The 20,446-nt window shown below is 36.3% G+C and overlaps 1 protein-coding gene across 3 annotated transcripts in view; it reads left to right on the forward strand.

Annotated features, from left to right (window-relative positions):
* The window catches only part of PLEKHG4B (pleckstrin homology and RhoGEF domain containing G4B), a 199,485-nt gene that overhangs the window by 100,475 nt on the left and 78,564 nt on the right, over positions 1–20,446 (forward strand). For all 3 annotated transcript variants that reach the window (XM_053714470.1, XM_053714472.1, XM_053714471.1), the window contains exons 4-6: positions 6,870–7,061; positions 9,053–9,176; positions 15,700–15,793. In XM_053714470.1, the coding sequence (XP_053570445.1) occupies positions 6,870–7,061; positions 9,053–9,176; positions 15,700–15,793 (410 nt within the window). The remainder of the gene's footprint in view (positions 1–6,869; positions 7,062–9,052; positions 9,177–15,699; positions 15,794–20,446) is intronic.

Below are 20,446 nucleotides of genomic sequence, written 5' to 3' on the forward strand. Positions count from 1 at the left end.
CTATCATGTTTTTTTTTTTACCGCCACTAAGCAGCCCATTTACCCCTTGGCTGCCAGTAAAATACAAAACAATAATTGTACCTCTTTAGTTGCCATTAATGCATGTAAAACTAGAGATTTGACCCCCTAGACTGCAGTGCTCTTCACTACTTTCTGCTCTGTATTTTTTAAACGAATTGGGGCATAGGATGCCTTTTTACATTAAAGGGACACTCAAGTCAAAATTAAACTTTCATGATTCAGATAGAGCAGGCAATTTTCAACAACTTTCCAATTTACTCCCATTAACAAAATGTGCATAGTCTTTTTACATTTACACTTTTTGAGTCACCAGCTCCTACTGAGCATGTGCAAGAATTCACAGAATATACGTATATGCATTTGTGATGATTGCTGTCACATGATACACTGGGAGCGGAAATAGACATAACTATGACATTTGTCACACAAAAAATGTTGATTATGGAAATGTACTGTATTTACTGGTCCTTTAAGCTTAAATCAGGGACGTTAAAAAAAAACTGTCAATTTATTTGTTTATTTTATTGGATAGCCTGCTAAAATACTGTACTGTCTCTTTAAATACTGGACACCTGGCAACCTTATCTGGCTGTGAAGGGCACAATTATATCAGTGAGAACCTTCAAAATTCTTAATATGAACAGGAAGGTACTTGTTGCTGGATCATTCATAAATAAATAAATCAGTAAATAATACATTTAAAGTACTAGAAAAGAGTGTTTGTGCGCAACTGATACTGAAGTATCTATTGTACTTTGACCGTTTTTTTTTTTCATCACACACATTTTACACAAGAAACAGTGGGCACCAAACTGCGCATTAAAGGGACATAAAACCCACAACTTGTTTTCATTATTCAGATACAACATACAGTTTTAAACAACTTTCCAATTTACTTCTATTATCATTTTTTTCTTTGTTATTTGTTATCCTTTGTTGAAAAGGTAAGCTCAGGAGTGTGCAGCAATGTTATACATTAGCAAGAGCACTAGATGTCAGAACTATTTCCTGTCATGTGCTCCAGTCATGTGCACGCGACCTATCTAGCTATTTCTTATACAAAGAATAACATTAGATCGAAGTAAAGTTGTAATCAGAATAATGAAGAAAATAAATTGGGTTTCATGCCCCTTTAAAGTTAGGAGACAAAGCAGATAAGGAAGTAACAGGCAAAACTAACAAATAACGTGCACCCCAAGTGCTTTATCGAGAAGCTGACAGTTCCCACAGTAATTAAAAACACTTCAAACTAATTTGAAGATGGAGTATCCCACAGGAACACTGTATATCCAAATACAATGCAACTAGAAACAGAGGTGTAAAATCACATAAAATGTATTGTAAAACTTAAAAGCAAGCAATATGTTTCTCAGCCCCAAAGAGGCCGTTTCATCAGTTTTTTACATAGCACCTGTTCTGACCTGTCTGATTAGCTTTCAAACAAACTATACGTGTGCAGTTCTCATTGAAACTGCTGACTCGATTGAAGTATAGATAAAAAAGAAAATATTTATAGAATGGTAGTAAAAGTGACCAAAAAGGCAGTGTTTTAACATCTAGGCACATAATGGTCAGCTATAATCAAAGGCTGCCCCAAAAGGCACATAAACAAACATTGAATATATTGAACTGACATAAATAAAATTGTGAACAGTGTTCCAAAAACATGTAAATAGAGCCCAAAATAAAAAAAAATATATATCATTTTATCTATTTATCTTTTCTTATAAGCCTAGGTAGGCAACACAGTGGGCCCGATCACATATGCAGCGTCGGGCACAAAAGCCAGTGATCTAGCGATTACATATATGGCGGCGCATACAAGTTAGTCACATATATTTCACCCGTCACCCGCTGTTTTTACTCCCATAAACTAACATATAACTGGCGTTGGAAGTAGGTATCACATATTCAGCGCAAGGACTTACGCTCTGAGAATGGAGACATTTTACTTCATATTCACCTCGCCACACATAGGCAGGCGCAGGCAGCAAGCCTTGCACTGACTATAAAAGTACCATAACTCCCTAAATGCCTTAACAAACACCTAATGCATACGCAATAGCCACCCCTAATCTGGCATCCCCCCACTGCAATAACTAATAAAATGTATTAACCTCTAAACCGCCAACCCCCACAATGCAATCTAACTAATTACACTATTAACCCCTAATCCGCCAACCCCCAGAACGCAAAGCACCTAATAAAAGTATTAACCCCTAAACCACCATCCCCCACAACGCAATCTAACTAATTACACTATTAACCCCTAATCCACCAACCCCCCACAACACAAAGTATTAATCTAATAACTAAGCCCCCTAACCTAACACCCCCTAAATTAACCCCAATTAAAATACAATTACATAAAATAAAAAAAGACTACCTTAAAAATTATTTAAAAATGACCAAAAATAAAAAATCCTATATTTACATTAAAATAATAAATCCTAACTTTACATGAAAATAAAAGATCCTAACATTACATGAAAATAATAAAACCTAAGATTAAATTAAAATAAAAAACTAAGATTCAAAAAATAAAAAAAGCTAAGATTACAGAAAAAAACAAACGACATTATCTAAAAATAAATAAAAATATTCCTAATCTAACAATAAACTACCAATAGCCCTTAAAAGGGCCTTTTGTAGGGCTCTTTTACCCCAAAAAATACAAAGCCCCCTAAAAGTACAACCCTCCAAAATAAAAAAGACTTAACTAAATAAAAACAAATTTACCCATTGCCCCTAAAGGGGCATTTGTATGGGCATTGCCCTTAAAAGGGCAATCAGCTCTTTTAGTGCCCATGAAAATAAAAAAAATCCCAAATCTAAAAAAAAAAAACCCACAACAAAAAAACCTAACACTAACCCCAAAAAATGTACTCACCATTCCTGAAGTCCGAAGATCCATCTTTTTCGAGGCGGAGAAAAGTCTTCATCCAGGCGGTGAAGCTCTTCTTCCAGGGCGGCACCATCTTCCATCTTCATTCCGGTAGTGCGGAGACAGATCGGTGCTGGTACGGTCATCAGACATGGAGGGCTGGTTACATCCTATTGGCTGATTTGAACAAGAGGACCTCCATGTTGGATGACCGTGCCGCCGCCGATCCGTCTCCACTACACCTCCACACCACCGGGATTAGGATGGAAGATGGTGCCGTCATGGAAATAGATCTTCGCTGCCTGGATCAAGACTTTTCTCCATCATGGAAGAAGATGGATGTCCGGACTTCAGGAATGGTGAGTATTTTTTTATGGGGTTAGTGTTATTTTTATTTTATTTTTTGGGGGGGTGTTTTTTTAAGATTTGGGAGTTTTTTATTTTCATAAGCACTAAAAGAGCTGATTGCCCTTTAAAGAGCAATGTCCTTTAGGGGCAATGGGTAGATTCGTTTTTTTTTTAGTTTGGTCTTTTTTATTTTGGGGTATTGGGTGGGTGAGGGGTTGTACTGTTAGGGGGGATTTTTTTGTGGGTAATAGAGCTGTTTTCTTTAGGGCAATGCCCTACAAAAGGCCCTTTTAAGGACTATTGGTAGTTTATTGTTAGATTAGGGGGTGTTTTTATTTTGGGGTGGTTTTTTGTTTTTAAGGGGGTATTAGATTAGGAATAAAAAAAAATTATTTTGGATAATGTCATTTTTTTCTGTAATCTTTTTTATTTTAATTTAATTTTAGCTTTTTTTTTATTTTTATTTAATCTTAGGTTTTATTATTTTCATGTAAATATAGGATTTTTCTTTTTGGTAATTTTTAAATAATTTTTAAGGTAGTCTTTTTTATTTTATGTAATTGTATTTTAATTGGGGTTAAACTAAGGGGTGTTAGGTTAGGGGGCTTAGTTATTAGATTAATACTTTGCGTTGTGGGGGGGTTGGTGTATTAGGGGTTAATAGTGTAATTAGGTACTTTGCGTTGTGGGGGGTTGTCAGATTGGGGTTAATAGTGTAATTAGGTACTTTGCGATGTGGGGGTTTGGCAATTTAGGGGTTAATAACTTTATTTGGTAAATTGCAATGTGGGGGGTTAGCAATTTAGACGTTAATACTTTTATTAGTATTTGCAATGTGGGGGGATGGCGTATATAGGAGTTTTGACGTGTCGGTTTAAGTTTTTTGGAGGCGGGTTAGATTTTACGCGTGATTTAAACTTTATTTGTGCCGTAAGTCACTGGTGACGCCAGATATGTGTATTTCCGCACATTTCTGAACGTCACCGGTTTGTTTGACTTATGGCAGTATATCATCTGCCGGCGTGGTTTATGTGATTCGCCCAATGTGCGAGGTGAACTTGCGACGGGGGTTTCAGCAGTTGCCCTGAAATTTACGCTGTATATGTAATCTCGCCCAGTGTTGTCTATTTCTAAGGCTGATGAAATGGCTTTTATTTTTTTACAGTTAAAATACCTTCTGGCACACTTTTGTATACTGTTCTGAAAAGTAATAGTCATGTGTACATATATAGAATCTATTGTAAAATTTATTTTTCTTAATAGTTGTAATTTCTCCATCTTGTGCAAATTGGCATTTTTTTAAAGTTTATCTTCTGTTTGTGTAAAGGGTCTTTTCATATGCAAAGGAAGGGGGTGGGGGGGAGTGTCTGCTATTTCCCACTTGCAGTGGGTGTTCCACTAACCTTTTAAACAGATCTAAACTGGAGGCTTCTAAGTAAGTTTTATACTGGATTTTTATAGCAGTATCTGTGCATATTATTCTTTATAGTAGTGTCTACTACATGCAGTTATATGAAAATTGGTGTATACTGTCCCTTTAAAGGGACAATAAACACCTTGTTATTACAGGACATTTTTTTCCCTGTTGCTATAGAATAACAATTTAGCCCAGTATAAATGTTTTTAAAACAAATAAACATCCCTTTTACTGGACTTGTTTTTCAATAGTGACTCTCTCCCCACCATTTGCCTTAATTGGAGGAACAAACCTGGGGGTCCATTTATCATTGTGCGGACGGACATGATCCACTATAGCGAACCATGTCTGCCGCACATCGATAAATGCCGACAGCATATGCTGTTGGCATTTATTATTGCACCAGCAGTTCTTGTGAACTGCTGGTGCAACGCCGCCCCCTGCAATCGGCCGCCAGCAGAGGGGTCTATCAACCCGATCGTATTGGATCGGGTTGATTTTTGCCGATGTCTGTCCACCGCCTCAGAGCAGGCGACAGGTTATTGAGCAGCGGTCTTTAGATCGCTTCTCCATAACTTGTGTTTCTGGCTAGCCTGAAGGCTCGCCAGAAACACGGGGCATCATGCTCCGTTCGGAGCTTGATAAATAGACCCCCTCGGCTTTAGCCGCCATACAACAGGGCTAAACATGGTCATAGTGTTAGGATACAATGCATTGTTTTGTAGTTATCTGTTAAAGCCAATAAGTTAAACATATGTAGCAGGGTTGGCCTTGATAGGTCAGGGTGAAGCAATCATTGTTTATTAGATAAACATTAACGGTTCATTACTAGGCATGTTCTTATTTTAATGTCTTTTTAAACTTTTATCTGGTATCAGAAGGATAATACATAATTGCATTTTGGCTATGAGCTGTATATAAAGATATAGTAAATAGATTCCTCCCTTATTTCCCCAGCTTTTCTAGAACAATAGGACAGGAAGATGCCTACAGTACTTATATGTTTTTTTTCCAGTGTCATTTGGAAAAATGATGTACATTAGTTTCTGACATTAAGTTAACCTTTCTGCTCTTCCTTGGTTTAAAGGGATTTGCTGATACCCACATGCTAAATTACTTGAAAGGGATAAAACATATCTGTAAAAATATATCACATGAACAGCTCTATGTAAAAAATCATTCTCAAAATTTCCTGAGTTACCACATCCCATTTTAGAGGAACTTTAAAGGGTCAGTCAATCAAAAATTAAACTTTCATGATTCAGATAGGAGATTCTATTTTAAACAAATTTCCAATTTTCATTTATTATCAAACTTGCTTTGTATTCTTTGTTGGAAGCTAAACCTAGGTAGGTTCAAACTGATTTCAAAGTCGTTGAAGGCCGCCTCTTATCTCAGTGCATTATGACAGTTATTCACAGCTAGTCAACGCTAGTTCATGTATGCCATATTGATAACATTGAGTTATGGAGTTATTATGAGTCAGCACTAATTGGATAAAATGCAAGTCTGTCAAAATAACTGAAATAAGAGGGCAGTCTGCAGAGGCTTAGCTACAAGGGGGTCGATTAATGAAGCAGCGGATGCTGCTTCCGACCCACTCTGCTTCAGGTCCGCCTGGAGTTAAGAAGCAGCGGTCATAAGACCGCTGCTCCTTAACTCGTCCGCCACCTCTGAGGTGGCGGACAGCAATCAGCCCGATCAAATATGATCGGGTTGAATGTAACCGCCTGCTAGCGGCCGATTGGCCGTGAATCTGCAGGGGGTGGCATTGCACCAGCAGTTCACCAGAACTGCTGGTGCAATGATAAATGCCGACAGCGTATGCTGTCTGCATTTATCGATGTGCGGCGGACATGATATGATATAGGGATTATCTACCTTTTTAAACAATAAACATTTTTATGTAGGCTGTCCCTTTATGCGTCCAATTAGAATGCTCGTCCTGGGACTAGCAAGGTTGCATGCATCTGGCATGTGCAGGCACAGTCACTTTATTTCTCTACTCTGTTGAAAGACGTTTACAATGAAATCTAACAAATATGGTGAGTTGATCTTAGTTTTGAAGAAGAAAGCTCAAGTATACCTTATAAACTTTTTTCTTTCTCACAACTGCATCTAGGATAAAAAATAATTTATGTTGTGCAACGTGTTCCTTTAAATAAGTTGTGGATCTGTATCTTTATTTTTTTTCTTCAGATGTTTTCATGAACAATCACTCAAATCCTATAGAGGATTCAAAACAACTGATCAGCGATTCGAGAGAGTCTTATGTTGAGTCTAAAGATTTGTTGTCACCGTCACATGCAGATGAGATTTTTCACAAGTGGCCAAACCAAATACCTGAAGTAAATAAAGAACTGCTTCAGTCGGGAATCATATATTTGCCAGGTAAGTAAACAGGTGCATGGCTACAAAGTATGACAAATGATCATCTATCTAGGAATTCACAGGAATAGCATAACAATAAAATTCTCTATATAGTTATATTTTTTTTTTTTTTAGCAAGTTCCCTTCTTTTGCTATGTGTTTATTCCTTAAACAGGGTTAGACATATAGTCAAAGTTCTACTCCTGAAAGCACCCCCAGTCTTCTCCAGGTGAGGATATGAGCAGGAATTGGAGCATACTTATGTATGCCTGCTTCTCATTTGCTCATCAGCTCTGTCCTCATCTGAAGTGGCACAACTTTGACCCCTTTGCATGGGTTAAACACACAGTTAAAGAAATATATGTGCTAACACAATAGAGCATTGTATTTTGATACTAGAATGTCCATTTAAAGGGACACTCAAGTTAAACTTAGTAGGCAATTTTCAACAACGTTCCAATTTACTTCCATTAACAAAATGTTGAGTCTTTTTATAAATACACGTTTTGAGTCTCCAGCTCCTACTGAGCATGTGCAAGAGTTCACAGAATATACTTATATGCATTTGTGATTGGCTGATGGCTGTCACATGATACAGGAGGAGTGGAAATAGACATAACTTTGAAATTTGTCAGAAAAAAATCTACTACTCATTTGGAATTCAGACTATGAGGCCTATGTATCAGAGGACTTGCGGACCTGTTTCGACAGTGCGGATCAGGTCCGCAAGACCTCGCTGAATGCGTATTCAGCATTGCACCAGCAGCTCACAACGCCGCCCCCTGCAGACTTGTGGCCAATGGGCCGCCAGCAGGGAGGTGTCAATCAACCCGATCGGGTTAAATTGTGGCAAATTCTGGGTTATGGAGCAGCGGTCTTTAGACCGCTGCTTTATAACTGCTGTTTCTGGCGAGTCTGAAGACTCGCCAGAAACACGGGCCCACAAGCTCCATACGGAGCTTGATAAATGGGCCTCTAAGTGCTATTGCATTGTCTTGTTATCATTCATTTGTTGATTATGCAAATCTACTGTATTTACTGGTCCTTTAAAAAGACAGTCTACACCAAAATAGTTTAGTTTAAAAAGATAAATAACGCCTTTACTAACCATTCCCCAGCTTTGCTCAACCAACATTGTTATATTAATATACTAATTGGCTAAAATACAAGTCAATAGATAATAAATAAATAGCCATGGGATCACAGAGGTAAAAAGTATATTAAAGGGCCACTAAACCCAAAATCTTTCTTTCATGATTCAGATAGAGAATACAAATTTAAACAACATTATAATTTACTTCTATTATTTATTTTGCTTAATTTTTTAGATATCCTTAGTCGAAGAAAAAGCAATGCACATGGGTGAGCCAATCACACAAGGCTTCTATGTGCAGAAACCAATCAGCAGCTACTGGGCATATCTAGATATGCTTTTCAGCAAAGTATATCAAGAGAATAAAACAAATTAGATAATAGAAGTAAATTAGAAAGATGTTTAAAATTGCATTCTCTTTCTAAATCATGAAAGAAAAAATGTGGGTTTAATGTCCCTTTAATATAGCCTAACGGTAGTGTAGTTTCTCCTGCTGGCTATGTTTATACAGGTTTTCTTAAACCTAAACTTTCAGAATAGGTAAGGATACCAAAAGAAAAAAATCAGCCATATCAAATGCCAAAATAAAGTAGACAATTAAATACACTCCAGCAGGTAAAATGGATCATTGGAAACAAATTAAAGTGGATTTTTTAGGGGACACTGTCCCTAAGTATGTTGCTTGAAAACCATACATACATGTTCCTTTTTGAACCATAAAATTAACATTTTGAATCCGTAGCAAAATTATTTATAATTTATTAAAAAAAAAAAAAGATACTATTATTGATAATTTGACAGTCATAGGGAGATTATAAAAGTATAGCAGCTTCATGTTTTGTTTGTATTTTTGTTGTTATTGTTGCTTTTTTTAAATTTAAAATTGTCTGTTTTCAATTTGTTTGTGCATTTCTATTAGGAAACAGAGACCGAAGTGGAAGAGCAATACTACAAATTTGTGCAAAAAATGCAATCTGGTTAAAAGAATATTCCACAAGTATAGAACTTTTACGCCTTCTAATTTATTACTACATGATACCAAGGTATGTTCTTTTATTTTTAAATGGTCCTTTATTCTACCAATTTAACAATTTATACCTTATGATGCTAATGACTTCATTATGAAATTAGATGAACAATTTTTATACATTTTTTATACATATAATGGCAATCTTCATTTTTATTTAATCATACAGTTCTGAAGCTTATTCCAGGGATATGACAGGGCACCTTATAATTTATTTAATATCTAGGAGCAAGATTGTGTATGTCCAAATGTCAGAGCCAGACAATGGTGGGGGGCATCGGGGCATTAGCCACTCCCCCAGCACAATCGCTGGTCCCCTCAACATGTGCTCCCCCCAACTGTGGATTAGCAACACCACTCTGCCCAGACCCTACTACAGCTCCAGTTAGCCCCACACGTGTCATGCCCAACCCCGCCTACGACATGCTATAGTGCCGCCCACTGATGGACCTCCTGGAAGTGCCCCCAAGAAAAAAATTCTGGGAACACCACAAGAGCCATATATTTTTCAGTTTGTGGGCATGTTCCTATACGTACGTATAGATGTGTGTGTACATACTCACAAAACTTACATAATATGAGGTTTCAGAGCTTTTAAAATAATAACTGGCATAATTAAAATTACAATGAGGTATAAATCAGTGACAGCAGGTAAAATAAAATGAGGTTTACATCATAAGCGGAAACTAAAAATATTAAAATGAGGCATAAAACATAAGCAGAATTTAATTTGTGACAGCATTTAAAGAACAAGTCCCTTTTTATTGGTGGCTGTGTGTATCAATGCATTTATCTGACAGTCTCGGTCCCCAGCTTTCATTTAGGTTTGTCCGGCTTCTTTAGCTCCACAAGCTTCTTCCGCCCTCTTCTGCAGTAATCCAGTCATCAGGCGGCTGCAGCATGCTGGGACTTATAGTTCTCAGTTTACCGCTTACTAGGAGTCAGGATAGGCCACTGGAGAGGATTGGAACTAAACTGAAGGTGTCAAGCAGTAAAACTGTAGGGGCGCACAAACCCAAGTTCTAGACCCATTTTTTTAAAGTATCACGGGCATTCAGGTGTGTGGGTTTCTCAAACCCTAGGGTATGTGATTTATATAAACCTCTTGTGTCGGCACCAAAAAGAAATCATCCCACATCTTATCATGCAGTTTGTGCTCTTGATTTAACTTTTTAAAATTCTCTATGACAACTCTTTTGATAAGCTCTGGTATCATTATAGCATCTCTCTAGTATACAATTAACGGGGTATACAAGTGAAAGAAGAAAATGCTGAGTAGCTACCAATCGCCCGCTAGCCCCCCAGTAGTACATTGCTGCTGTTGAGAATATGGACACATGCCTTTCAACAAATTATTTTTGATAATAGAAGTGAAAATAAAAAAATAAATAATTTATTAGCATAATTTTAACAGATAATTTTGTAGAAAAAAAAAGAGCCAGTTTACAAGTGGAGCGCTAAATATCGCTTTCGTAAAAAAACGATATTTGCGCTCCACTGAGTAATACCAGCGCATACTAATGAGCGCTGGTATTAGAAGTTGACAGCAATGCGAGCTCACGTTCGCATTGCTGGGAAGCATTGCGCTCACAAGAGCACACTTTTATAGGCTCCAACGGGAGCCTTTTTCTCATGTCGTTAGACATGGCATGAGAACTAGTGCAGCAAAGGGGGTAAGTCGTGCAGCAATGGCAGCAAATTGTAAATATATATGATTATATTCATATATATATTAATGTGTTAATATGTGTATATGCACATATTAACACATACATATATATAAGCATATACATATATATTTACTGTGAACACACAGTTCCCCTAGACCGCAATGTAAAGGCACTTTTAAGTGACATTTTTTTTCTAACTTCCCACTTCCGCCAACTTTACCCCCAAAATACTGCCTAGTGCAGTAAATTTTATTAAAAACATAAAAATGCTACAATTTTTATTTTTTAATAAAGTACACTTCACTGTATTTTGGGGACATTTGGGGCACATTTATAAAATTAACCAGAGATCTGATCTAATGGCTGGTTATTTATTGTGGGCCTGCAAACTGGCAAATTTGCCTGTTTGAGGCACACAATAAATTAACGCTCCACTTGTGTCAATCTTTTTCACTGGAATAGCAATACTTTCCAGTGTTCTACCCAGGACCTTTTCAACGGGTGCACCACTCGGCTGATTTTACTAACCACCGGGCTAAAATTTTAGCCATTATTATTCTAAAATGAGCTAATATTAAATATGTTCAATTTTTATTGCACAAATTATCATTAAATAGATTTATTTTAAATTATGCAACTAACTTGTGCTTTACATAGAAGAAAATGGTATAATATTAGAAAATATTACACTGCCACAACCTGGCTACTTAATAATGCCACCCGGCTACTTCATAATTCCAACTGGGCGGCTAGCAATATTTTCTCTGGAGAACACTGCCTTCCATCTTTTTTCGGATAGAGTGGTTCTTACGGCATACATACTACTATGTAGTTTACTTATAGTTTCCGTAACTAGCTTATTTATAGGGAAACAAAATCTAACTGGTTAGATGTTAAAGGTACATTAAAAACTTTGAAATTGTTATATAAGATGTTTAAATATGTGAAGAAAAAACACTTCCAATATTCTTTTTTTTTTAAAAATGTCTTATTTTACTTCCTTATCCTAGTTACAATTGTGGGCTATCTCTGATTCCTGCAATAATTGAAAATGCAGGTTCCAAACTTCACAATACTAACACTGCTATATTCCACACAGTCATTGTTTACTTAGAACATTAAATTTCATACATGCCTCTAACTGACCTCTGCAGAAGAGATCAGATACGAGAAATCTAGGTTACAAAATTAAGGCACCTATTACTTTATGAAGACTGAAGTTTTTACACTTATTTCTTCTTTATTTAAACAAGTAAAATCATTTTTAAAAGTTGAATGTAAATATTATTCTCAGGTTAATCTTTGATTTGAATACTTAAAGGGATAGTAAAATTTACAATAAACTTTCATGATTCAGATAGGGCATGTAATTTTAAACAACTTTCTAATTTAATTTTTATTATCAAAATTACTTTGTTCTTTTGGTATTCTTAGTTGAAAGCTAAACCTAGGTAGGCTCATATGCTAATTTCTAAGCCTTTGAAGGCCGCCTCTTATTTCAATGCCTTTGACAGTTTTTCACAGCTAGAGGGCATTAGTTAATGTGTGCCATAAAGATAACATTGTGCTCATGCACGTGGAGTTATTTAAGAGTCAGCACTAATTACCTGAAATGCAAGTCTGTCAAAAGAACTGAGATAAGGAGGCTGTCTGCAGAAGCTTAGATACAAGGTAATCACAGAGGTAAAAAGTGTATTAATATAACAGTGTTGGTTATGCAAAACTGGGGAATTGTTAATAAAGGGATTATCTATATTCTTTTTAAACAATACAATTTTTGGTGTTTGCTATCCCTTTAATGTCCAGCATTTAATTATTGTTTAATGACATCACAATCTGTAGTATAAACTAGGCAGACAACAAATGGTTTATAACCTACCTATCTTGATATAATAGTATTCACATTCTTAGAATGGACACATGAAATGACTATGTAATGTGAACAGATGAGCAGATAGTGTTTATATTGCTGTAGTACTTTAAAAAACAGCAGGTGGTTGCTTCTAATTTGTCACTAGTTTGGTATTTCATTGATTTTCCATGTCTGGAGTGTAATGTGTTTCCTGAAGCTGTTAGAAATATCCTGTAGTTTTTGGCTCTGTTCTGGCTTTATGTGATTATTCAAGATCATTTAAATAATCATTATTTAGCTGTTATATAAACTGAAAAATTTAGATAAAAATACAATAATAGTTCACATTTTTATTATGAAAATATTAATTTTGTTGTTGATAATTAAAAATGATAGTTTGGGATCTAACATTATCTTAGATTAAAGTAAAATAAATCAAAATATAAAATGTGCAATGATATTTTTAAGGAGAAAAAAAAATAAAATAAAAAAATAATAATATTAATAATAAAAAATAGTACACACAAAGGGGCCGATTTATCATAGCGGATCATGTCTGCCGCATATTGATAAATGCAGACAGCATACGCTGTCGACATTTATCATTGCACAAGCATTTCTCGTGAAATGCTTCTGCAATGCCACCCACTGCACATTCACGGCAAATCGGCCGCTAGCAGGGGGTGTCAATCATCCCGATTGTATCTGATTGGGATAATTGCTGTCCGCCGCCTAAGAGGTGGCGGACGAGTTAAGGAGCGGCAGCCTTTAGACCGCTGCTTCTTAACTTAAGCCTGAAGGCTCGCACGGAAACAGCTGTATTCGCAATTTTAATAAATTGGCCCCAAAATGTGGAGTCTTCTCCCTATACTTACTGATACCCAAGGTCAAGGTAAATAACATTCCAATATATTCCAATATATATTTATGCATTTTACTTTTTAATTAATATTTTTTTCCCCGTGTTTGACTATTTGATGAATCCCTTAGCACAGCTTAAAGGGATGGTAAAGTTTATATAAAGTGAAAGTGCAACCTGATTCTCCGTTTCTTTTTAAATAGTGCTTCCATTTGTAACATGTTATCATATATGCTCCAATTTATATTTATGATCAATTACCATTATAACCCCCCTGTCCCCCCTCTGCAAAACATTTTTTTTCTTTCTCTGTGACATTTTGATCCCTTAAAGGGATACTGAACCCAAATGTTTTCTTTTGTGATTCAGATAGAGCATGCAATTTTAAGCAACTTTATAATTTACTCCTATTATAATTTTTTCTTCATTCTCTTGCTATCTTTATTTGAAAAAGAAAGTCCAGAACCCTGGACAGCACTTGTTTATTGGTGGATGAATGTATCCACCAATCAGCAAGAACCCAGGTTGTTCACCGAAAATGGGCCGGCATCTAAACTTACATTCTTGCTTTTCAAATAAAGATACCAAGAGAATGAAGAACATTTGCTATTAGGAGTAAATTAGAAAGTTCCTTAAAATTGCATGCTCTATCTGAATCACAAAAGAAAAAATTTGGGTTCAGTGTCCCTTTAACCAATCCGCTGCATTGTAACACCTGTTGTTTTTTGTTTTTGTTTTTTTGCTGAGCCATATGGCAATGCAGCAGATTGGTTAAGGGATCAAATTGTCACAGAGAGAAAAAAAATAGTTTTACAGAGGGGGGTTAATAATGGTAATTGATCATAATCAATAATATAAATTGGAGCATCTATAATAACGTTATGAAAGTACAATTAAAAAATAACGGACAATCAGGATCTACATATTTAGACCTGAGACCTCATATCTTTGAGGCCTTATTACTTTTTTGTGCAATATTTTTTTTAAATAATTTTATTAGATGGTGTTATTATGAGTGTAACTGTAATGTTTTTGATGTGTTTTGTGACACTTTTTTATTTCGCAAAACAGTTAACCAGAGCTCTAAAGGTCACATTAACCTGATGCGCGTTAACTTCAATTGTGCTTGAGCGATCACGTTTACTTTCAACTTGTAATACAAGCAAAAAACCCGACGCACGCAAACACCATTAATAAACCCTCATTTTTGCTTGCGCGCAACTGTTAGCACTCCACTCTTAGGGGTCTATTTACTAATGTGCGAGCGGACATGATCCAATATTGCGGATCATGTCCGCCGCACATTGATAATTGCCATTGCACCAGCAGTTCTTGTGAACTGCTGGTGCAATGCCGCCCCCTGCTATCGGCCGCTAGCAGGGGGTGTCAATCAACCCGATTGTATTGGATCGGGTTGATTTTCGTCGATGTCTGTCCGCCGCCTCAGAGCAGGCGGACAGGTTATGGAGCTGCGGTCTTTTTTTCTGGCGAGCCAGCCTTTGCAGTCTAACAAAATTTCAGCATTTTAGAATTTTAAGGTTAATCAATTTGATAAATCCTTTAGCAGAAAAAGGCTGATATTTATTATTTCAATAAAAACTGGTGCTGGGCACATCTGAGCTAATATTTCAACAATTTGCACCAAAGGTCCCAAAATAGTAGTTATTTAACCATTACCTCGCCCTTAACAGTTGCCCCAGTCAGGATCCTTTTTATAAAGAGTAGGTTCTTCCAATATTTTTTATGGCTGTCATGACTTTTCCTGAGTTTGGAGAAGAAAAAAAATAAACAGGAATCTCGGTTTCCTGAATAAAACTGTTGCAGGAAATTACTAGCAGATTGCTTAGTGTAACAATTGCGTTGCCGTCGCTGGATTTGGTATTTACTGAGATCGTTCTCACCACAACCTTAGTAAAAAAGAAACGTGTTCTCATACGCATAAGCATAGCTCCTACCGAGCATGTGCAAGAATTCACAGAATATATGTATATGCATTTGTGATTGGCTGATGGCTGTCACATGATACAAGGGGAGGGAAAATAGACATAATGATAACATTGCATTGTATGATATTACAGATACAGACATGCTATAAGAAATATGTGTTTAATTTTAAAAAGATTGTTAAATATGGTAATCTTTTAATTACATTTTTCAGGAAGGAAGTTCGTGATTTGGGATTAGTAATATTAATGGATGCCAGGCGTAGTCACCCCATTCCTGAACTTTTTAAAGCTTTTGTTATGATGCAGGTAAGAGGTTAATTCTTGTCTTTGTATTTTTTTTAAACTTAACCACTTGTACACTGATTTTATTTTCACTATGCTTTAAAGGAACATTAAACACTAAATAAATGCTAGATAAAATGATGCATTTAAAGAAAATATTAGTCTGAGAATAACATGTAGATGCATTTTTTAAAGTTTCATTAGCTGTTTAAAGTGACAAAATAAATAACTGGGTTTGGGAAACTGCTATAAAACAATGGGAGCTGCCATGTTGTAACTTAGGTTACCTTCTCTGCTGTGGCCAATTAGGGACAGTTATAAACTGGTCAGTAGAGTGTCCAGCCAATGGCTGTATGGAATATAACAGTGTTCAGCACTTCCATTTCTTACAGGAACTGAAAAGCTCACAATTTCAGAATAGAATTACAGGAAAAGGGGACAAAATAAATAATGAAATTATATTGCAGAGCTTTTTTTTATATATATACGATTAAGCATTTTATATTACCACCTCAAAGTGTTTAATGTCCCTTTAATATTTCTGATGTGCTTCCTTGCCTTAGTGTTTATACACAATATCTGATTAACTCCTTACCACCACTAATCTCTCAGTAAAGTAAACCATCTACTGTGACAAAACAAACTAAACTTTATTATAAGATTTTAAAATTACATACCATTCATTGTACAATAAAAGGGAAAATACAATGCAACAAATACAACACATTTTCAGAAACAGTCAATCATTTTTTTCTTCTTAGATAATTCAACATTGCTACATCTTTTTAATAAAGTATTTTATTGCATTAAATTACATTAAAGTCAAAATTACATTTTCATGATTCAGCTAGAACTGTAATTTTGAACAAGTTTCCATTTTATTTCTGTTCTCTTGGTGTCTTTCGTTAAAGAGCATGCCTAGGTAGGCTCAGGAGCATTAACATGTGAGCTGAGCATGTGCAAGAGCATAAACATTGTTTAAACTTCATGCATGCAGCCAAAAATTACAGTCAGTGCAGGCCTATGGTGTAGTATTTGAAAATTAAAGGGACACTCAAGTCAAAATTAAACCTTCATGATTCAGATAGAGCAGGCAATTTTAAACAACTTACCAATTTACTTCCATGTACAAAATCTGCAGTCTTTTTATATGTACACTTTTTGAGTCACCAGCTCCTACTGAGCATGTGCAAGAATTCACAGAATATATGTATATGCATTTGTGATTGGCTGTTGGCTGTCACATGATACACTGGGAGTGGAAATAGACATAACTTTAAAATCTGTCAGTACAAAATCTACTACTCGTGAAGTTCAGACTAAGGGGTCGATTTATGAAGCTGCGGATGCTGCTTCCGACCCACTCCACTTCAGGTCCGCTTGAAGTGGAAGTTAAGAAGCAGCGTTTGTAAGACCGTTGCTCCTTAACTCGTCTGCCGCCTCTGAGGCGGTGGCAGCAATCAGCCCGATCAGATACGATGGGGTTGATTGAGACCCCCTGCTAGCGGCCGCGAATGTGCAGGGGGCGGCATTGCACAAGCATCTCACGAGAAATGCTTGGGCAATGATAAATTATGTCCACTCGCACTATAATAAATTGGCCCCTAAGTGCTATTGCATTGTCTTTTTATCATGCATTGATTATGCAAATCTACTGTATTTACTGTTCCTTTAAAAAAGGAAAAAAAATCCCTTTGCTGGGAAACATCTGGAAAAGTATTTTGTTATTGCCGGAAAATCTAGTGTTGATTTGTTTCTGTAAAAAGCTCTATATAAATGGGGTTTCACATTGTTTTCAGAGTTTTTAGAATAGTATTGAATTTGAAAAACAATATGTTGCACTAAGCCAGTTCTTTCCAAACTGTGTGTCGGCAGCAGTGTGTAGGTGTGTCCCTGCTTCCGCACAATTTATTTAAATTTATTTTTTTATTTTTTTGGTTTCTGACTTTCCGCCTGCCTGCTACGCATATCACATGGTTGACACGTGATTGATACCTAGGGGGTCACAGATCATCTTAACCTATTGACGCACCTCAGTGGGAACTGAAACTATTCCTATTGGCGGCTTTGGCGGCACATTGACTCCTGACTGCACGTGTAGTCTCCTCAATTGGCTCGTGACTGCATGTGTAGTCAGTGAGTGGGACAGCAATGTGTTTGCAGCGCGGGCAGTAGTCAATCGGACTCACTGAGCTCTGAGGGCGTCAGCTTAAACGATGAGCTAAAGTCAGAAGTCAGTGGGGGTTTTTTTGCAGCTAGCTCCCAGTAGTGAATTGCTGCTCCTGCTCTTGATATAAGGATAGGAAGTGGAAGCTTAAAAATGCTTGATGTTGAAATGCGCGTGTCTTTAATATTCCACCAAATATTCAGAAACTGTGTTCATCCCATCAACCTCATACATCCCATTAAAATAGTAAGTAGCTATTGGTGTTATTAAACGTTTTTTTATTCTTGCACATACATACTGTTACTTTTAAATACATTTCATTATTATATCATTTATGTATGTGTCTGTATCTCTTAAAACAAGTTAGTTTAACCTCCTGTTTGCTAGTACAACTGAATTACTGTGTCACAATATGATGTAGGTCTAAAAAGTGTGTCACCAACATGAAAAGTTTGGAAAGCTCTACACTAAGCAATGGAACTCGGATTGATTGAAATGGACCATTATGTCAGCTTTTTCCATTGCATTTTCTCAAGACACATTTTTCAGTGTTTGTAACTTTTTCTTTTTACTTTTTTCTTAATACATATTACATTTATTGTTATTCATATTGGTTTTAGGGAACATTGCTTAGTATACTGCTCAGTAAATTCATACACAATTTGTTCTTGTGTTTGTGTCTGTACAATGACAATATTATATTTATCCTCTCTTATATAATATGTTTTATTAAAAATCAACTGCAGGGTGTTTCTGCTACAGTGACACAATAGACTGTTTTATATGCCTATCGACTTCTGAGCAGCTAACCTGATCCGTACAACAGATCTAGAAATAATCTTGGCTCGTTCTTCGTTTCATTCTTCACTGAATGACTTCACTTCAGGAAGTAGAGGAAAGAGGATGTTATCCTCTTTTGTTATATTAGCTTAAATCTAAAGCATTACATATAGGAAACCAAAAAGTATCATAAGAAAATATGTGATCATTTGGGAACTTTCCAGTTATGTTTCTGAATATTTACTACATACTTTCTGGTTGTCTTAAAACATTATGGGCTAGATGATGAGTGGAGTGCTATTTAAAGTCCGCCCATAAAGGGTCAAACTTGCCCGTTTAGGGGCGCACATTTAACAGCTAGCCATTATGAGTGGCTGGTTAATGCTCTTGTGAGTTCACGTTAGCACTTTGCACTAAGCGCAATTAACCAGAGGTCAGACCTCTGGTTATTTAAAAAAAATGCCCCCCAATTGCCCCCAAATAAAGTGGACCGTTCCTCTACTAAATTTAAAAATATGACCATCTTTTTTTTTTTTTTTTTTAAATAACTGCACAAAGCAGTGATAAGGGGTTAAAGTGAGGGGATGTAGGGTATATTTTTTATTTGCTGCCCAGTGCTGCGCTAGGTTAAATAAAAAGAGAGAAGCGCTCAACCTGGGAACGAACAATAGCATAATAGTTTGTTCTATGGCTAGTTACCACCCAAGAAGCAGCCTCTTTTTGCTCAACATGTGCCTTTCACAGAGAAGAACTTTCCTGAAGCATATCAGTCTGATCCTGACTTCACAGTACAGTCCAACCCGAAATAAGGTTCTTTGCCTTGTCTGACGGCATCAGAACAAGGCTCCCATTGGAGCCAATGGAAGTGCGCTCTCATGATTGCAAAGCTTCCAGACAATCGGAACATAAGGTCGAGTTCGCATTGTGCTTAACTTGTAATACCAGCACAATTTTGCACTCTACTCATAATCTAGGCCTCTATTTTATATAAAAGTTTGTTTTTAAGCGCACAGTAGCATTTCAAAATAAGCAACCAATGAATTTGCTTTATGCAGGTTTTTAGCAAAAAACAACACTTTTCGCTTTGATGTAATCACAATCACAGATTTTTAGGTGTTTCTCAGAACAAGGAACGCATTTTCGTCTCATAAAGAAAAAGCCTTATTTTTTTTATTTTTTTTATTTTTTTTAAATCATCTTTATTGAGGAAGCATTAGTAGACAAACCAAAAACAAAAACATGAACATTACAATAAACCCAGACAGACACACAAATATACAATGCATAGACATATCATATGTAGTACATGTGGTATTGAGTCCAGAAGATAGGTGTGATGGGTATTGCTAGGCAACCTCGTTTTTACTTTATTAGTTCCGCATGTGGAGACTACTGTCCGAAAAGTAGCATATGTGAGACCAGAGTTTAGTCCAGCAAGTTCAAACAAAATGGGATGGTGATTCACAAACATGTCTGAGAACAAGTAACAAAAATACTTTAATTTGTAGATCAACCTAAAACTTTAAGCACCTCAAGGGTCCACTGTATATCTTGTAACCTTAACACTTTAAGGACCTAAGTGGTCCAATAAGAAACATGATCAACGATACATTTAGTCCTCACATTAGATTGTACATACATAGATATTATCATCTGAAACCAACCTTACACTTCTAAGGACCTTACAGATCCAGTATATATCCTTTTGCATAATACATTACGTCAGCATG

The sequence above is a fragment of the Bombina bombina genome, chromosome 5, assembly GCF_027579735.1.
Source record: "Bombina bombina isolate aBomBom1 chromosome 5, aBomBom1.pri, whole genome shotgun sequence".
Taxonomy (NCBI): Eukaryota; Metazoa; Chordata; class Amphibia; order Anura; family Bombinatoridae; genus Bombina; species Bombina bombina.